The sequence below is a fragment of the Mixophyes fleayi genome, chromosome 4 (genome assembly GCF_038048845.1).
Source record: "Mixophyes fleayi isolate aMixFle1 chromosome 4, aMixFle1.hap1, whole genome shotgun sequence".
Taxonomy (NCBI): Eukaryota; Metazoa; Chordata; class Amphibia; order Anura; family Limnodynastidae; genus Mixophyes; species Mixophyes fleayi.
The window spans coordinates 53,065,943-53,085,181 of record NC_134405.1 but is presented as its reverse complement, the minus strand read 5'-3'; the positions used below and the strand labels follow the sequence as shown (position 1 = coordinate 53,085,181).

Sequence of the window (19,239 nt, the reverse complement as noted above, 5' to 3'; positions counted from 1 at the left end):
CCACAGTCCCTAGCCTCTTCACCTCTCTTATCTCTTCCTCCTCACCTCCTATGCCCTCTTTCTCCTCCTCCCCACTGTCCCTAGCCTCCTCACCTCTCCTACCTCTTCCTCCTCACCTCCTATCCCCTCTTTCTACTCCTCCCCACTGTCCCTAGCCTCCTCACCTCTCTTACCTCTTCCTCCTCACCTCCTATGCCCTCTTTCTCCTCCTCCCCACTGTCCCTAGCCTCCTCACCTCTCCTACCTCTTCCTCCTCACCTCCTATCCCCTCTCCTCCTCCTCCCCACTGTCCCTAGCCTCCTCACCTCCTATACCCTCTTTCCTCCTCCCCACTGTCCCTAGCCTCCTCACCTCTCTTACCTCTTCCTCCTCACCTCCTATCCCCTCTCTCTCCTCCTCCCCACTGTCCCTAGCCCCCACACCTCTCCTACCTCTTCCTACTGACCTCCAATCCCCTCTCTCCTCCTCCCCACTGTCCCTAGCCTCCTTACCTCTCCTACCTCTTCCTCATCACCTCTCTCTCCTCCTCCCCACTGTCCCTAGCCTCACCTCTCCTACCTCTTCCTCCTCACCTCCTATGCCCTCTTTCTACTCCTCCCCACTGTCCCTAGCCTCCTCACCTCTCTTACCTCTTCCTCCTCACCTCCTATGCCCTCTTTCTCCTCCTCCCCACTGTCCCTAGCCTCCTCACATCTCCTACCTCTTCCTCCTCACCTCCTATCCCCTCTCTCTCCTCCTCCCCACTGTCCCTAGCCTCCTCACCTCCTATACCCTCTCTCCTCCTCCCCACTGTCCCTTGCCTCCTCACCTCTCTTACCTCTTCCTCCTCACTTCCTATCCCCTCTCTCTCCTCCTCCCCACTGTACCTAGCCTCCTCACCTCTCACCATCCTGACGAACAAAGAAAAGACAGTAAAGACAAAACAACATACAACTACACTCTCAAACCAAGCACAGGAGAAATACAGAAAACCCCAAAAAAACAATCACCCAAAAAAAAAAAAAAAACACACAGACGATGAGACAAACAAGGGCAGGTAAAGCAAATAAGACAGAAAAATCCCCACCAAACTCACTTTCCACACTCCTTAACACAAAATCTCCTCTCTTCTGCTCTTTCACCTGCTATCTCTAAACTCCTGAAATCCCTATCAACTCAAATAAGAAAGTAGCCTGCCTTTTATAATTCTAGAGAGGTCTAAATCGCACAGGTTTTGCATGTAAAACTTGCAACCAATCAGAAATGAGTATTGGTTTGAAAATTGTGATTTTACAACTAAACACGAGTGATTTCAGAGTTTGTTAAAATCGCTGCAACTCGCTCAAGATTGACAGCGATTTCTTATTAGAGACTACAAATTGCTAGTTAATACATATGGCGACTTGGGGGCTGAAATCGCTGGTGATCTCTAGCGATTTGCGCTTTTAGATCGCTGCAAAATTTACAGCTTGATACATTTCTTCCCTGGTATTTGGTGTTGTGTTGTGTTAGTTTGGTGGTGAAGGCTTTGGAGTCTCTGTGACAGGATGGTACCCAGTGCTACGATTACTCCTCCTGTACCTTGTATCTAGGGTTAGTGTGTGTCGGTTATCCTGGGTTCTTATACACTTGGTTTGTATAGTGGTTATATTGGAAAATAGAGCCCTATTTGTGGCTTTGTTGTCAATATAATCTGCGGTCAGTGCTAGGTGGATGAAACCAACAGGTTGTGTGTCCCTTTGGGGTGACAACGTTATACCACTGTGCCTCACAGAATGGCCAGTTTATAATGACGTGTAAACAACAGTATAAGGTCTTTATAATGTGTTCAGGTTTTATATATAAGATCAGTTACATAACACAACAGCCAAGCTCCTGAAACAGATGATGCAGCCACAGTACATAAGAATGATGTTACGTTCAGTATAAGTATCTGCAATGATCATGGGTTAGTCTACTTAAAGATTATGGACAAGTCTCTGATGTACGGTTTATGTTTATCTCTGTAGTTAGTCACAATGTGATGAACACACTTTGTGTTGATACCTTGTTGTTGGTGCACTTACATGTCCGTCACAGGGGGCTGCAGCTCCCGTTCTCATGTGAACTCCGATCCCTAGTTAAGCTGTAAAGTCGCTCTGTCTTCCCTCCTGAAGTGTAGGTCCTTGAATGAGACTCATTCCCTGAGGAAGTCACCAAGCAGTGATGTAACATTGTGAGACTCATGTTGGATGGTGCAGATTATCAGTACAATCTCAGAGCTGTTCTAAAAAGCAGCCGTCTCAGATGCCCCGTCCACTGGAAGTCCTAAATTATAGCGAGGTCCATCATCAGAACATATCATGCAGTAGGGTCCAGCACCCACAACAGATGTGTCTCCACACTGGCTGATCTGCTGGTGTTTCCACCTCTACATGTTACACACATTATGTGACACTACATTACTGCACTTGCCCTACACTTACTGCCCCCCCTCCCCCGTTCAGCCTCTCTAAGCATCCAGGGGTGTAAGTGTAACATGTGTCTCAGTCTACATAGGGACTTAGAGCTAGATTTACTAAGCTGCGTGTTTGAAAAAGTGGGGATGTTGCCTATAGCAACCAATCAGATTCTAGCTATAATTTTGTAGAAGGTACTAAATAAATGAAAGCTAGAATCTGATTAGTTGCTATAGGCAACATCCCCACTTTTTCAAACACACAGCTTAGTCTTACACATTTCTTGTGTACATAAATATAGTAATACGTATTTTAAGAAAATGCTCTTACATCCAGCTCTCCATGAGTCCCTCAATGTTTCATATTTCAATATCTTACACATCTCCTCCTATGATGTTTATAATAATTATTATATTTATTCCTAGACCATTGAGCTGTGAGGAACCAAAGAATCTATAACTAGAAGTCAACTGAAGGTGAAACCTGTTCTGTGTAAATCACTGATTCCCCGAGGATGGACAAGGACAGGAGTGAGAGGATATTAAATCTCACCCTGGAGATAATCTACCTGGTGACTGGAGAGGTGAGGGATTCTGGGAATGTCACAGTGACATCATTCTTACTGCTATAAATAAAACAGGGACATGACTGGAGAGGTGAGGGATTCTGGGAATGGCTCAGTGACATCATTCTTACTGCTATAAATAAAACAGGGACATGATTGGAGAGGTGAGGGATTCTGGGAATGTCACAGTGACATCATTCTTACTGCTATAAATAAAAGAGGGACATGACTGGAGAAGTGAGGGATTCTGGGAATGTCACAGTGACATCATTCTTACTGCTATAAATAAAACGGACATGACTGGAGAGGTGAGGGATTCTGGGAATGTCACAGTGACATCATTCTTAATGCTATAAAAAAAAAAAAACAGGGACATGACTGGAGAGGTGCTGTTGACCCTGTAAGGTCTACTGTTTGTAATATGTGCGGCGCCATGGAAATCTTGTGGCGCCTTATAAATAAAGGTTAATAATAAAGAATGTTTAATTCTTTGGTGGTTTTTATTTTATAGTTTATCCTTCCCATGATCCTCTCCTCTCTGGCTCACAGGGTGGTGTCCATTCTCACTTTGGTACTTTCTGCTCTGCCTCAGTCACCTGAACAGCTGTAAATGAGCAGCAGGTAGACTGTCTCAGATAGAAGTATCAGTCCCACAATCTTCACAGATGTTGGGATATATTACATTGGCCGCAGTATGTTGGTTTTTTTCTGTCACTAACTGATACTTTTCTAACTGAGTTTTACAATTCTGGGATGATTTCCATTTTCTGGAGTTTTTATTAAAGGTGCAAGAGATACAAGAAATGTTTATTTTTCAAATATAGCCCCTGCCTTAGCTGTAACTGTTTCCTATATGCACTGACCATTAGAGTGTATATATCACTTATCTCTCCTACCATCTTTCAAAGGTCGGCCATTCTGAGCCCCCACTTTAAACTCCTCTTACTGTTTGCACTGATTTATCCAAGCATATGATAGATCCATGGGGGCCGGCTGTAGATAGAGGACTCAGATAGGTGGGCTCACTGAAGATGTCCGGAGCTGCAGGAGGGTGGGGTGCGGCATATCGATGCTGAATACCCCGACAACACTTACCCCGACATGATGATTCCGAAGGGCTTCTTACCGACAATCCACGTTCACGACTACTGTTGAAGCGACTTGAACCAATCACGAAGAAGTAATAAGCTGGCTCCCCTTCATGACGTCATTCACCATGGCGAGGGGAATATCGCTGCTGTAAATGGTGTAATGTAAGTATGCGCCTATGTACAATGCAGAAGGCTTTGTAAACTGCATTGTACATAGGCGCATACTTACATTGCCCCATTAACAGCAGCGATAATCCCGTCGCCATGGTGAATGACTTCATGGACGGGAGCCGTCTTATTACTTCTTCGTGATTGGTTCAAGTCGCTTTCAACAGTAGTGATCATCGGTAAGGAGCCCTTCGAAATCATCATGTCGGGGTAAGTGTTGTCGGGGTATTCAGCATCGATACCACCGCTGCAGGAGAGGTAAATGCTATATACACTCCAAATTCCTGTATATAGGAAATAGTTTATATAGGATTTGGTCGTAAAGATAAAATAGAACATTATTGTTTATTTTCCACAATTAACCCCAGGGGCAAACGCAGTATTTGTAGAGGGGGGTTTCCACACCATGTCGCCAGTGGACGTGACCAGCATGCATGGGGGCATGGCTATAATTTTAGACAGTGCTTGGCTGCTTTCCAACTCTTCCTATCCCCATAATATACATTGGCAGTGCTCTGTGCACTACTGTTAGGTGCACGCAGCTCTCCCTTGTCAAGCAGAGCTGTGTGAAGCGGGAGCAGGGTCCAGCCACCTCAGTTATACAGTGCCCCAGTCTTGGAGGAGGGTTTTCAGGCACTATAACACACCTCCCCCCCCCCCCCCCCCTTTGGTTTGCCTATGAACCCCTAAATAAAATTCCAAATATGTGGATTTTTATTCACCTGGATATCTCTCTCCATACACAGGATTACACATCAGTGATAAAGAGACCAGGTGAGTGTGTGACACCCAGGAGCTGCCCCTGTGTGTCAGGAGGATTGAGCAGAACCCAGAGCCCCATCACGGTGCCTGAACCTCACTCACTGACACGTGAGGGAAACAATGACCAGAAGATCCTGGAACTGACCAACAAGATCATTCAGCTGGTGACTGGAGAGGTGACTGCTGGGAATGGGATATTATACAGTAACATTAGGGGATGTGTCTGGATGATGACTGTGTCATGGTATATGTCAGGTTCCTATAAAGTGTCAGGATGAGTGGGAGAAATTAGAAGGACCCAACTGTCTGTACGAGGATGTGAAGATGGAGAATCACCGGCCCCTCACATCACTGGGTAAGAGGAGACTTTCATTTATTGTAAAAGGAGAGCGCAGTGTTAAGGGCCATCTAGATACACTAATCATCTGATAATCACATATAAGCAATGTACTCAGTCACTGTGTGTTCCCTACAGATGGATCTAGTAACAGAAATACCCCAGAGAGATATCTTCATCCTTATTCACAGGATTGTAGAGAGGAAAATCCTAGGATCCCACAGGAGTATCAGGTAAATTTTAGGGTCTCCCCAAATCCCAAAATTGCTTTTAATTATACATTCTGTAAAATAGCTGTATGGATCTAACACAGATATTCTTTTGTTTTATATGATTTTATGATATTTCTATTTTGTGGGTTATTTAGGATGATGTCCTGACTGATATTAAAGTAGAAATTACAGAGGGAGAGGAAGAGTCGTATGTGAGGGGTGATCAGCAGTGTAAGGAGGAGGAAATCACTACAGATACCAGCACAGGTGAGTAATAAACACTTATTACAGAAAAGAGTCAGTGTTTCAGGTTGAATGAGGTTCTTTCGGTTTCAAAGAGTTAATGACTCATGAATGCAAGATTTATTGTGACGTTTACCTTTATTTTTAAGATAAACATAACATAAAAGAAAAAGTAAATCAAATATTTAGCTTCCAATATGTTTGACTAACAGTCAATTTCCAGGACCCCACTTTCACATGAAATCTGGAAAAACAATAGGCACCTTTCTTCATCAAGGTCCAGTCATGAGGCAAGGGTCTCTCTGGCTGCATTCCAGTGTTATACTCAGAGTACAAAGGGTCTTGGAATCAACTTACATATAAGGGTATGAATATATTTTCAGACTTGCTGTTGGTACATTACTGATAAGAAAGAATATATTCTCGCTCATGTGCAGAAGCATCTGAGACACCGCCCTGGTATATGTGGAGATGTCTCGGCCCAGCCTTTCATCAGAGAAGCATTTTACAATACACGCAGAAAAGTATGAATACAACAAAAATAGACCTGAATGGCCATTTTGATAGACCTGTCACAGTCACATACTCAGCTTATTTAGTAAATATATCAGTCATATATCCTACACCTTCATCTGTCAGTAATAACTAATGAGGATAAAGTATCTGCCCAATGGGACAGTCAGGAGCCATCAGCCCCTATTAGACTCCTGTTCTCCTCCTCACATCATATCTAGGGGCGCACCCAGGGGGGGTTTCCTAGTCCCCAGAAACCCATGTACTACCTGGGATGCTGTATGATTACAGTGGGTTGCCCCTCTCCCGGGACCAGCCACTATTACTTGTAGCTTGGGAGGATCGTCTCCCAGTCAGTCCCCTGCTGTGTGAGCACAGCTCTCTGCCGGCAGTTTGGCCCTGCCCCTTCCTCCCACACAGCCAGCATGGGTGTAATGCAGGAGCCAGCAGCAGAAGGTAAGAATGTGTGTGTATAACAGCTTACATGTATGTGTGTTTGATCCTGTGTGTGTGTGTTTGTGTATGTGTGAGTCTGTGTATATGGCAGTTTACATATCTGTGTTTGTGTGAGTCTGTGTTTATCTGTGTATATGACAGCTTACATGTCTGTGTTTGATCCTGTCTGTGTTTATCTGTGCTTATCTGTGTATATGGCAGTTTACATGTCTGTGTGTTTGATCCTGTGTTTGTTTGTGTATGTGTGTGTCTGTGCTTAACTGTGTATGTAGCAGTTTACATGTCTACGTGTTTGTGTACATGTGAGTCTGTGCTTGTCTGTGTATGGGACAATTTACATGTCTGTGTGTTTGACCCGATGTGTTTTTGTAGCCTCGCCCCTACACATTCTGGCCACGCCCACTGGTATTGTGGCGTGGAAACCCCTCTCATCGAATCCTGCGTTTGCCCCTGATATCATTGTGTGCTACCAGCCCAGAGATCTGACCAGTCTCCTCCTCACATCATATCATTTTGTGCTACCAGCCTAGAGATCTGACCAGTCTCCTCCTCACATCATATCATTGTGTGCTACCAGCCCAGAGATCTGACCAGTCTCCTCCTCACATCATATCATTGTGAGCTACCAGCCCAGAGATCTGACCAGTCTCCTCCTAACATCATATCATTGTGTGCTACCAGCCCAGAGATCTGACCTGTCTCCTCACATCATATCATTGTGTGCTACCAGCCCAGAGATCTGACCAGTCTCCTCACATCATATCATTGTGTGCTACCAGCCCAGACATCTGACCAGTCTCCTCCTCACATCATATCATTGTGTGCTACCAGCCCAGACATCTGACCAGTCTCCTCACACTGTCTGGTGTAGCTCATGGGATGTCAGAGTGAAAAGACACCATGAATTTACTCATTAACATCCTGTATAGTAGATCCTGGGATACTATCCATAATCCTCTCTCTATTACCACGTGTCCTTACTCATTTATCTTCCCTGTGTAATAATCCAGAAATATTCTATCCTCGGCTATATAGTAGCAATGTAATGCTAATGGAAAATATGAGATTATCCCCCTTCCACTAAGATCACATACACTCCATCACAAAGTACACTAAACACAAATTCCACCTTCTGACACACAGAACTATAACCACACACCCATAATTGTACAATCTACGTGCTTGGATGCTCTTCATCTGCGGAGCTTAGTCTGTACCCAGCTCTGCCCTTATACTTTACTTTGTACTGTTGCCCATCTGTGTCCTTCTCCGTTCTCCTACTCTGTCCTGATGCTCTCCTCTGCTCTGTACAATGGTGTAAGGCCTAAGAGTAGTGTAAACCCATATCCAGGACTCACTGCTGATTTAACCTACGTCTACTCCACTTATGAGGCTCCAGTGTTTGTATATGAGGACAGTGTCTAGTTAGAAAATGTCCCTGGCTAATGAGGCTTCTTGGCTAATGAGTCTTCCTGTCTTAGGATACTGGCTGGGCAGTGTGTAAAGTCTAAAATTAAAATAAAAAAATATACAAAGCTGAGGACAAAAACGCCACTACTTCTACAACATATAGATACTATGGGCCTGATTTAGTCTGAGGGAATTTAGACTTAACTCATAAATGTAAATTACATCCCGTAATTTAAACAGTATTCCAATTCACAAAAATCTTTAGATCGTGCAACTCAGAATACTGTGCAAATTGTACAAACACACCTCTTTATCTGCCTTATGGGCCGGCGTGCATGATACACTTAAGTGTATCGGTCACAGCGACCCTGTAAGTCAGAATAATGAATAAAAAAATGAATGTAAAAAAAATATTGTGCTTCTTCCCCCACAAACAGCACTCGGGTTGGATAAGCTGTTTGGGAGGGGGTCCAAATCTTTTTTTTAAATGTAATCATTTTTTTTATTTTTTTTTTAACACAAGGTCTGCATAAAGCACCCGCAACAGATCCGTCTCCTAAAGACCTATTTGCGGCTTGCTTTCAGCTCCATATTGCATGTAAAGTGCTTGAACACACCTTTACATTGCTAGGTTCACCCACTAACTTCCCCCTTCCACCTCTCTAACCGCAGAGAGGTACAAGGAGGAGATCCGTCTCAGTCAGAATACAAGCTGAGACGGATCCTTGGCTAAAAGTGCTGTTTGCACTGATTAGTTGGAATTGCGTCCAACTCTAAATCAGGCCCTATATGTTTTATAATTAAAGAACATAATTTATTGGCACCATCATATACATTTCTTATTATACAATAACCAGTTGCTGTTTGGTGCACCAATTAAGGTAACAATAAAACCACACACAATGGCTAAGTAAATGCAGAACTTGTTTGTGGTTATTACAGTGTGTAAAGTCTGCATTTTGGCTGGAGTTGATGAATCTGGATGTGATCTGTGTGTCACTGTGGCTGGGTCTATGCATTGTGCTTGGTGCAGTTTTATAATCATCATGAAGTGTTTGTAGTTTGCAAATTAAAATTAACCATCTGAACATTTCAACTTACTCATAGTATGGAAATGTTGGGCATTTTAATGTTAATTTAAAATTAGATGTTTGTTTCCATACATTTATTCTGTTTTCAGCAGATGGATGCAAACACAGGAATATCACAGAAGGAAAATTCATTGTTTCAACAGATTGTGAAATAGAAGATAACATCACACAAGATTTTCCAGGAGGAAACCCCATTGCCCTAAATATACATCCAATACTTCACAGAGCAGCTAAATCATCTGATCCCTCTGATCATGAGGAATATTTTCCTGATAACCAAAGCTTTACAGTTACATTATCTCTTCATAAAAAGCAGATCACGCACAGACGTACGAAACCATTTCCATGTTCTGAGTGTGGGAAATGTTTTACACGAAAATCAAATCTTTTTGAACATCATAGAACTCACACAGGTGAGAAACCATTTTCCTGCTCTGAGTGTGGGAAATATTTTGCAGGTAAATCATCTCTTGTTCAACATCAAAAAATTCACACAGGTGAGAAGCCAGTGCCATGTACTCAGTGTGATAAATTGTTTATAAGCAAATCAAAACTTATTAGACATCAGAGAACTCACACAGGTGAGAAACCATTTCCTTGCTCTGAGTGTGGGAAATATTTTGCAGCTAAATCATCTCTTGTTGAACATCAGAAAACGCACACAGGTGATAAACCATTGCCATGTTCTGAGTGTGGGAAATGTTTTATAAACAAATCAAAACTTATTAGACATCAAAGAACTCACAAAGGTGAGAAACCATTTCCTTGCTCTGAGTGTGGGAAATATTTTGCAGCTAAATCATCTCTTGTTGAACATCGGAGAACTCACACAGGTGAGAAACCATTTCCATGTTCTGAGTGTGGGAAATGTTTTGCACAGAAAGCAGAAATGATTAGACATCACAGAACTCACACAGGTGAAAAACCATTTTCATGTTCTGAGTGTGGGAAATGTTTTACACGAAAATTATATCTTTTTGAACATCAGAGAACTCACACTGGTGAGAAACCATTTTCTTGCTCTGAGTGTGGGAAATATTTTGCAGGTAAATCATCTCTTGTTCAACATCAAAAAATTCACACAGGTGATAAGCCATTGCCATGTACTGAGTGTGGGAAATGTTTTATAAACAAAGCAAAACTTATTAGACATCAAAGAACTCACACAGGTGAGAAACCATTTCCTTGCTCTGAGTGTGGGAAATATTTTGCAGGTAAATCATCTCTTGTTGAACATCAGAAAACTCACACAGGTGATAAGCCATTGCCATGTACTGAGTGTGGGAAATGTTTTATAAACAAATCAAAACTTATTAGACATCAAAGAACTCACACAGGTGAGAAACCATTTCCTTGCTCTGAGTGTGGGAAATATTTTGCAGCTAAATCATCTCTTGTTGAACATCACAGAAATCACACAGGTGAAAAACCATTTTCATGTTCTGAGTGTGGGAAATGTTTTACACAGAAATCAAATCTTATTGAACATCATAGAACTCACACAGGTGAGAAACCATTTTCTTGCTCTGAGTGTGGGAAATATTTTGCAGGTAAATCATCTCTTGTTCAACATCAGAAAATTCACACAGGACAAAAGCAATTGGATATGAAACAAGGTTGCTGCGATACTCCAAATTTTGTGAAATCAGTTGATTAAAATAGATGATATAGCAGTACATAGCTTGGCGCTCAAAACAGTCCAAACATTTACTGACCCAGGTGCTCACCTCAAGTCGGATGCAAATCATGCTGAATAAAAAGGGCGGCATTCAAGGATTTGAGCCAGAGATAAAGTGTCAAAAATTAAGTTTAATCCATAATGTACAATGTTTCAGTTAATCCAAAACTTTCATCAGTGATAGCATACTCAACATTGAATTTAATAAGGTAATATATAGACGTGTGTTACTCATCCAGGTGCAAGAGTTTAGCGTGAATATCCGTCATTTCACGTTAGCAGTTAGCGTGCTGGGGAAATCCGGAAACTAAACTATGACAACCAGTGAAACCCAATAGGGAAGAGAGGAAAGCGCATGTGTTTAATCTCTGGAAGAGTCCCGTGCATGTTAAGGAGTCAGCGATCAAGAAGCTGAGAGATCAAGTGTGCATATAAGTAATCCCTTTATTTGCAGCTTGTAACAATGTAAAGATAAAGAAATTTATTCAAATAAGTTAATACAGAAATTAGAGTTTGCACAGCTAAAGGTTGTGGATACACAAATAAATTGATAAGATTGGATAATACTTATATTTGGGAAGATCCTTTATCCCTTCTTCAAGCCAAGAAAAGGTTCCAGTCACAATATTCAGTTAGAATGGTGCATGGAAAAAGAAGAAAATATGTAGACATAGCATCATTTTGTAATATCATAACAATCCTTTTGTATGTGTTCAGGTGAATAATTTCTGAATTTTTGTTAACACAAGGTTTTTTCGATATGGAGATTGTGTAGGATATAAAACCATTAAGAACAAAAAATTACACAATTTACCCACAATGGCATTACATATAAAATTGATCAATTCATTACATGTAATACAAAAAATCTTATATATATATATATATATATATATATATATATATATATATATATATATATATTAGAATGTTGTTGCAGATGATTATATGTAGGGAAAACATCTAGACCACTGGAAGAAAGAATATCAGAACATTTATATAATATTAAAACAGGAAAAGACACATTCTGTAAACAAATCCATAATTGCTCTACAAAGATTTTTGTGGCATACAAGTGGTCAATCAGTTGGAAACAGAAATTTAGAAAAAATATTTGTGACGTGAGAAATAACGGATGTATAAATTAAATGCTCTTGTCCCTTATGGTCTAAATAAGGAGTTTGAACCAAAATGGTTTTAAAGCTGATTATGTTGCCTTGTTGTATTTTTTTCCCTTTTCAGATGTAGGATCATAATTCCTGGAAATTTACAGCAATTATTATTAATATTATTGTGAAATAAACATAATTCATTGTAATCTCATGATACCTTGTACATTGTAATTTCTATTATATGCACATAAGAGATCTAAATTATTTAAATAACATTTACATGTCCCTGTATGTACTTTTATTTTTGTATTTTTACTTTTTTTATTTTTTCTTTCATGTTTTTCTAATGGAAGACCATTTATAATATGTTCAACATAACAGCCTTGTAATAATATGTTTTTATTATAATGCAAAAGTCTAACTACCATTGACTCTGTTTTGCATAATACTGTATAGTTAAGTTGATTACCGATGTGGGACACAGAAGAACTGTCTATAATATAAAAGGAGCAATGAATAAAGTTTAATGAAATTTCTGACCATTTCCGGTGAAAAAACAAAGCTGAACCGCAACCTGGAAGTGACTATACCGAGGCATGGAACACAAGTAGTGTTCCCACGCGATTTCAAATGTTAAAATTAATGTATACAAAAATCTTTGCGGACCATCTTTAAAGGATTTTTCATCTATGTGTAAAGAAATCTTTATTTATATTTTTCTAAAGTAGATATATCAGGGGGTGTCTTCCCCTAACAAAAGACACAATAGCATCTATTTCCCTTAGGAAGGGGCGCACTTTGTAAAAGGGCGGGGGGACAATAAGGAGAAAATGGTAATCTTACTGAATATGAGGAAAATACAATGAATAGAAGGCTGCTTATTAGATGATCCAAAGGAGACCAGATGAATAAAGATGATTGCTTGAAAGCCACAGTTGTTCTAATAATGTATACACACTCGGGAAATATTTCTCAACACATGTTACCAGTAACAAGCAATTACATATATTTTATATATCATAAAAACAAATTCAATAAGCTCAAATGAATATTCAAATTAATTCATGTATGAATGAGTTAATGCACAGACAAATATAGAACTCCAAGAGTTAACATTTATCGAACTCGTGTTTTAGTGTTCTCAATCCTGTGAATCCTGTGTGTCTTCTATGTGCCTTCTCTAACGTTCCACTCCCCAATTTGAATACCATAAAGGAGAGAGAGGGGCACCTTAGTGAAGTTCTGTTAGATACTTTAACCGTAAAATAGGGATTAAAAACACATTGTACAATGAATAAAAATTCCTTGAAAGGTTTCTTTCATTAACAGCCCTCGTCCCGTCTGGCTCTGACTACCAAGCAGTGTACAATGCTCAGATAAACTGCAAAGACTTCGGGGAGTCCCGGCTGCTAAGAATGTTAAGCTTTGAAAATATGTTGGTGCAAGAGGCTGACGTCACAACCCTACGCGTTTCGTTATTGGCTGACTTCAGGGGATTCCTTCATTCTCCAAAGTGTCAGTTTAAATAGTGATCCGAGCCAATCAGCTTCTACTCAAAACGTTTGTATTAGCCAAATGTTCAGAGCGCAGTTTGTGACCCTCATTCAAACATCTTTTATGGTTATAATTACAGCAATCACAAGATTAATCTACATTAATAACTATACGCTCTTGACCTAATTAAACTAATGATATAGATCATATTAAAATATATTTCACAACATATATGTGATACATTCACTGGACGTACTTGTAATCATGTATGTTAGCACAATGACGGGAATGAATTCCAAAAGTCATAAAATAATTTGCACAAAATGTTAAAATTATTTTAACAATCATAAGCCCCATGTACATACTTAGTACCTTAGTTCTAATTGGATTTTATTCACAATAAAACGCACAGTGTATAAATACTGCGGTTTGTATATTTTTAAAACAAATACTGGATATTATCACAGCATCACATAAAGGTGTTAAATAGATAACTAGAGTCTTCATCATATTAAAGACAATCAATCATAAATATTCACATTTCTACAGACATCATATATATCGATCTAAATGATCCAAACTTATTGGGATGTTCTTACATGGAAATAATCCATCCAAAATCGATGGAAATGTTACTTAAACTATATACTATACCCCAATAAATAATGTGCTAAAGCTGAAAGGGAACTGGCCAGACTAATTCCATCATGGGAATAAGGTGGAATAAATACAATACTCCAGAGCATATATATTCCCTCATGCCGGCTACAATCCTGTTTGACAAATATATGAGGACAAATTCCTGTGGTTCAAAATATTACAAAAAAAAACAAGTTCAAAACCCACATTCAAACCAGCCGGTGGTAAAGTCCCTGGGTGTATATCCATTGTATATCCCTGGGTGTATATCCATTGTATATCCCTGGGTGTATATCCATTGTATATCCTTGGGTGTATATCCATTGTGACTCTGGAGAGATTACAACAAAAGGTTGAATCAGCAGTCTTAATTCACCAGTTGAATCGATTTGTTCAATATATGAGGAATTTGTCCTCATATATTGAACAAAAACTTGTTTTCGGGGATTTACCGCTAAATTACTATGTATCATTCTAGCATCGCAGCAGAGATCTCTGATATCTGCTGATTTGCATGTATTATCGGTTTTCTGAGCACTCCCCATAGCAGTCTATGGGGAGTGCTCATTAACGCTATGTATCAAAGTCAGCCCTGTGAAATCTCTCTTTTCCTACATGTACATGTGCACCAGCTGGAGCTGCCGTTTTCAACACCTTAAAGTATTATTACCATTAATTGGTATTAACATATAGCATTTGGATGCATATTTTATACAGAGAAATGTTGCATGCTGTATATTAAGTAATGTGAATTGGGTTAAGTCCTGTGCCTCATTGGGAATTGGGTGCACTTATCCCTGTTAACAGATGGAATGTGTCATTAATGTTGAATGGACTATGGACTAGTATTTTTGGTGTGCACCTATCTGTGCCATGAAATACATTTAGGAAATGTTAGTTGTATAATGTGACATGTGGGACACGTATGTGTGCAATACACTGTTTTTTTTATTCGCATTAGTATTGTATAATTTAACATAGTAAAGTGGCATAAAGGAGCTTTGCTGTGCACTTGTTTGCCATGAAAAAATATATAGCTGCATTATAGTAGCATAATATTCATCATAATATGTACTGTGGGTCTACTATGAGGCAGATATTATTTATTGGCCTCTATTATGAGGCATAAGCTGAATGTGAGAACAACTATGTGGCAATAATATGAAGTGGGGGCTCAACAGTGTGTAATAATAAGAGTTGGGTGTAGCAAGTACTGTGTGGCCTATAAGATATCATTGGTGTCCTTATGTAGCTAATTATTAATAGAGGTCACTACTATGTTGCATAATATGAGCAGGGATCATTCCTATATATATATATATATATATATATATATATATATATATATATATATATATATGTGTAAAACAATATATATGTGGATACACTTGGCGCTTCACTGTATATCTGACATACACAAATTAAAGTTCATATGAAGTGTTATGCACGTTTTGTCGCTATCCAATAACGATTGTCGAATCTCGATTTGTGTTTCCAACGCACACATATTCTCAAAAAGTAGCAGAATAATTCAAGCGAAATAATAATAAGTACAGCTGTTACTTATCGCAGGCGCTCTGGATCCAGTGAACAGTCATTCGGGTCTGAAGTCTGTGGTCAATGTGACTGAACACTAGATGAGAGCTACTGCTTATATGCAAACAGAAATACAGTGAAACAATGCAGATGGTATGGCTTGCTTCTGTTGGTCCAGGCTTCAGGAAGGTCCAGGGGGTTGCAGATTATAGGCTGGTTCAATCTAAGGAATCCAAAGGTGGGGGTCATCTCTCCAGGGGATGTGCTCTGATCTTCTCTCCAAAACTCCAATTACAACCAGTCCATTAGCATTTTACAGTCAGCATCATATTAAAGGTTTATTCCCTAACATCAATAACTAGAGTATACAATGTGCGATCTCTACGCCGAATGCATCAGACAGCTGCTGATGTAAGGGGGATCAATATAATATAAGGGGGATGCGGGTATAATACTAGATAGCGTGGAGCGGTCTGCGGCTAGAAAATTGTACCACTGATATGGAGAGAAGACTTGTCCGGGTGCAGGTATGTTATAAGGGAGCGTGAAGTGGTCTGCGACTAGCAAGTTGTACCACTGATATGGAGAGAAGACTTGTCTGAGTGCAGGTATGTTACCGGGTAGCGTGAAGTGGTCTGCGGCTAGCAAGTTGTACCACTTCGAAATCAGCCATTGTGTGTGGCAAGATAAAATCTCAGTCACCTTATTTATGTGATCCGTCAATAAAGCTGATAATCCGTTTCCCAGATGATATCGTTCCCCTGGAGGTTAGCCGGTCTCTATAGCGCGGACTCCGCTGTACAACACAGATCCAGTAATGATGTTGTCTCAATTCCGGCTAGAGCGTGCTCAACCCAGTGGTACAGGTTATTGGAGCCAGTGGTATTAGAGGCTTCTTGTGGACCAGCAGATATAGTATAATACCCCAGAGTATAGTATGAAAAATAAAAGATGAATCGCCACTTCAATAAACACACTTGAATGGTACAATCGAAGGCACACTCACATCCATGTATAGGACACACAAAACCCCACTGACGCGTTTCGTGCTTCTCAGAGCACTTTCTCAACCGTCCGGTGAGTGACAAGGAGAGTAGGTCAGCACAGGATCTTTCTTCCACTGAAGATCAACCTCTGGAATCCGTGAACTCAATGTATCAGCGTGTTAGACCGGACCTAAGGACAAAGGCATCACAAAATACAAATACACATAGGAATGAAGGGGTATCCAAAAACTAACAACAACTCAACACTGCAACCGAGGTACCCACTCAATGTACTGCAAAAAGTCCTGGGGACGCTTGTCTAAGTCTTTAGATAAACCTTGAAGACACTCGTCCAAGGTATTAAGATGTTTAGATTATCTTAATGTGCACTTGGTTTATCGGACCCTCCTGAGAGGCCAAAGAGAACTTGTGGAAATCCGACTCTCAGCTGCCTCCAACATTTGGAGAACAATATATTCTTTGGTCTTGCCCAAAGGGGAGACAACTCAGGTCGAGCTAGGGGGTGCATCCCGAATCGGAGATTCTCTGCGACCCGATCCCCCCTGAGTAGACCAGTCATTAGAAATATGGGTTCTGACTTTGGGGTCAGATACCGGAAGGTTCCAGGACGCCAAAAGCTTTGTCCCTTCTTCAACTGAAGGGAGAAATTTCTGGAAAAGATTGGTGGCAAAGGATAGTAAATCTGCGTTTAAGATCCGATCCGATATTCCCCGGATTTTGAGGTTATTAAGATGCGATCTGTCTTCCATATCTGCCAACTTATCTCTCAAGGTGATAACTTCTGATTCAAGTTGTTCATGAGATGTAATAAGTTCATTGTGCGAAGAGACCAATTCCTCCGATTTATTCTCAAGATGTACCGTCCTGGAGCCCAGTGCCACAACCTCTGATTGGATGGCTTTCATGGAGGCTCTCAACACCGCTGATAAGTCGGCTTTCAAGGTGGCTAACAAAGTTTGCATTGACTTGAAGGAAATCGGAGCCTCAGGATCGATCATTTGGGTAGAAGACTCAAGAGGTGGGGTAGATGCTAAGGCCATATCAAGCTGCTCAGGATCGTCTCCCCGTCTACTCCCCATTTCCCGGGGGGGGGGGGGGGGGACATAGCTCGCTGCTTATTTTGCTTGAAGAAGGAAAGCTGCGAGGTTGCGCTAGATGGGTTGAGCTTTTTAATCTTTTTTGGGAGCCATCTGGGTGAATTGTCAGGTCACCTAGGTATATGTGAATAGCTGACAAATGGACGGCTTTAACCAGGTAGAAGCGTAACAGTGAAGTAGAATGAAATATCCAGATGGAGATCTGTATTACTGTATATAAAGAGGTCACTTAAATTCAGGGTGAACTTTCAACGGAATCATACAAACACAACTTGAGGCTTGATCCTATGAACTGGTTGTGTTCGGTCGGACAGAATAGGACACATGCGGGCGGTGGTCAGAACATCATGTATGTTACATGGGTATATCAGCTGAGGTTATCTGTTATAACACAACTGTCACACAGCCATTACATTGCAATAAATATTGTGCCCTCTAGGTGGCAGCAGACACCTGCAGGTGAAACTGAGCGTGGATCTATAAAGAAGTTACAGAGTGGACACTGGAGCTGTTCATTTATTTGACCAGGGTAGGTAAGTTTAACTGGACAAGACCTGCAGCAAATAGTAGACGAAGGCCAGGGTGGGTGACCTATAGCCCCAATTTAGTATAGATTAATGCAGACTTATAGTAGGCTGCTCACCTCTGGGTCCTCTCAGAAGTAGGCTGCACCCAATCTCCTCGCAGTGGGCACCAGAGTGAATCCAGATCAGCAGCTGATTAAAGAAAGCATGGGGTCCAGTCCAGAGACTACGTGCTGGAGCCAAAGCTGATCAGTTGGTAAGGGAGATGAATGCTTTCCATGCAGATCCTGCAGTACAGCAGGTCTTCAGTTGAGATGTGTGCTTGCAGGAGGCCTCTCCACTATCCAGCCACTTGGACAGATTTACATAAGAAACAGCTCTCAGGTGGTTGCCAACAGGCATCAGAATATGCGTGCTTCAGCTGGGAGGTAGAAGGCAGCGCAGGTGAGGGGTCCGATCTGTATTCTCTGGGGCTCCCGATTCACCACCACGTCCGCTGCGGTTATATCGCTGCTCCCCGCTGTCAGCCAAGTCCCCGATCTGCTCCCAGTATGCACCTTGCCAAACTCATTACCGGAAATGAAGCCAGCTACGGCACCCGCAACTTCCGGTCCACAGCGCTCAGGAGCGATCAAGCCGGGCCAAGTAGTAGGGTCTTCAGCAGAGGATAGACCTTTAGGTAGGTCTCATGTCACAATTTCCCACACGCAGCTGTGGCTGGGGGATCGCAGCACTTCTCCGGTGTGTGCATCTAGGCGAAGACCTCACGAAGATGTGTCTGTCACAATAGGCAGGCTGATAATACTCTCCTTGCGTGTGGAGGCCAGTATGGGTAGTTAGAGTGGCCACACGACACCGATTAGCGATGATTTGGCTATCAATATGAG

The 19,239-nt window shown here is 41.2% G+C and overlaps 1 protein-coding gene across 3 annotated transcripts in view; it reads left to right on the top strand.

The window, feature by feature from the left end:
* LOC142151404 (uncharacterized) overlaps nucleotides 1–11,811 on the top strand; it is a 49,699-nt gene extending 37,888 nt beyond the window's left edge. For 2 of the 3 annotated variants that reach the window (XM_075207003.1, XM_075207002.1), the window contains exons 3-8: nucleotides 2,843–3,000; nucleotides 4,988–5,179; nucleotides 5,259–5,358; nucleotides 5,479–5,573; nucleotides 5,708–5,819; nucleotides 9,355–11,810. In XM_075207003.1, the coding sequence (XP_075063104.1) occupies nucleotides 2,932–3,000; nucleotides 4,988–5,179; nucleotides 5,259–5,358; nucleotides 5,479–5,573; nucleotides 5,708–5,819; nucleotides 9,355–10,922 (2,136 nt within the window). In that variant the 5' untranslated portion in view covers nucleotides 2,843–2,931 and the 3' untranslated portion in view covers nucleotides 10,923–11,810. Of the gene's footprint in view, nucleotides 1–2,842; nucleotides 3,001–4,987; nucleotides 5,180–5,258; nucleotides 5,359–5,478; nucleotides 5,574–5,707; nucleotides 5,820–9,354 lie in introns of all 3 variants that reach the window. The other variant, XM_075207004.1, reaches the window with a different exon arrangement.
* The last annotated feature ends 7,428 nt before the right edge of the window (nucleotides 11,812–19,239 follow it).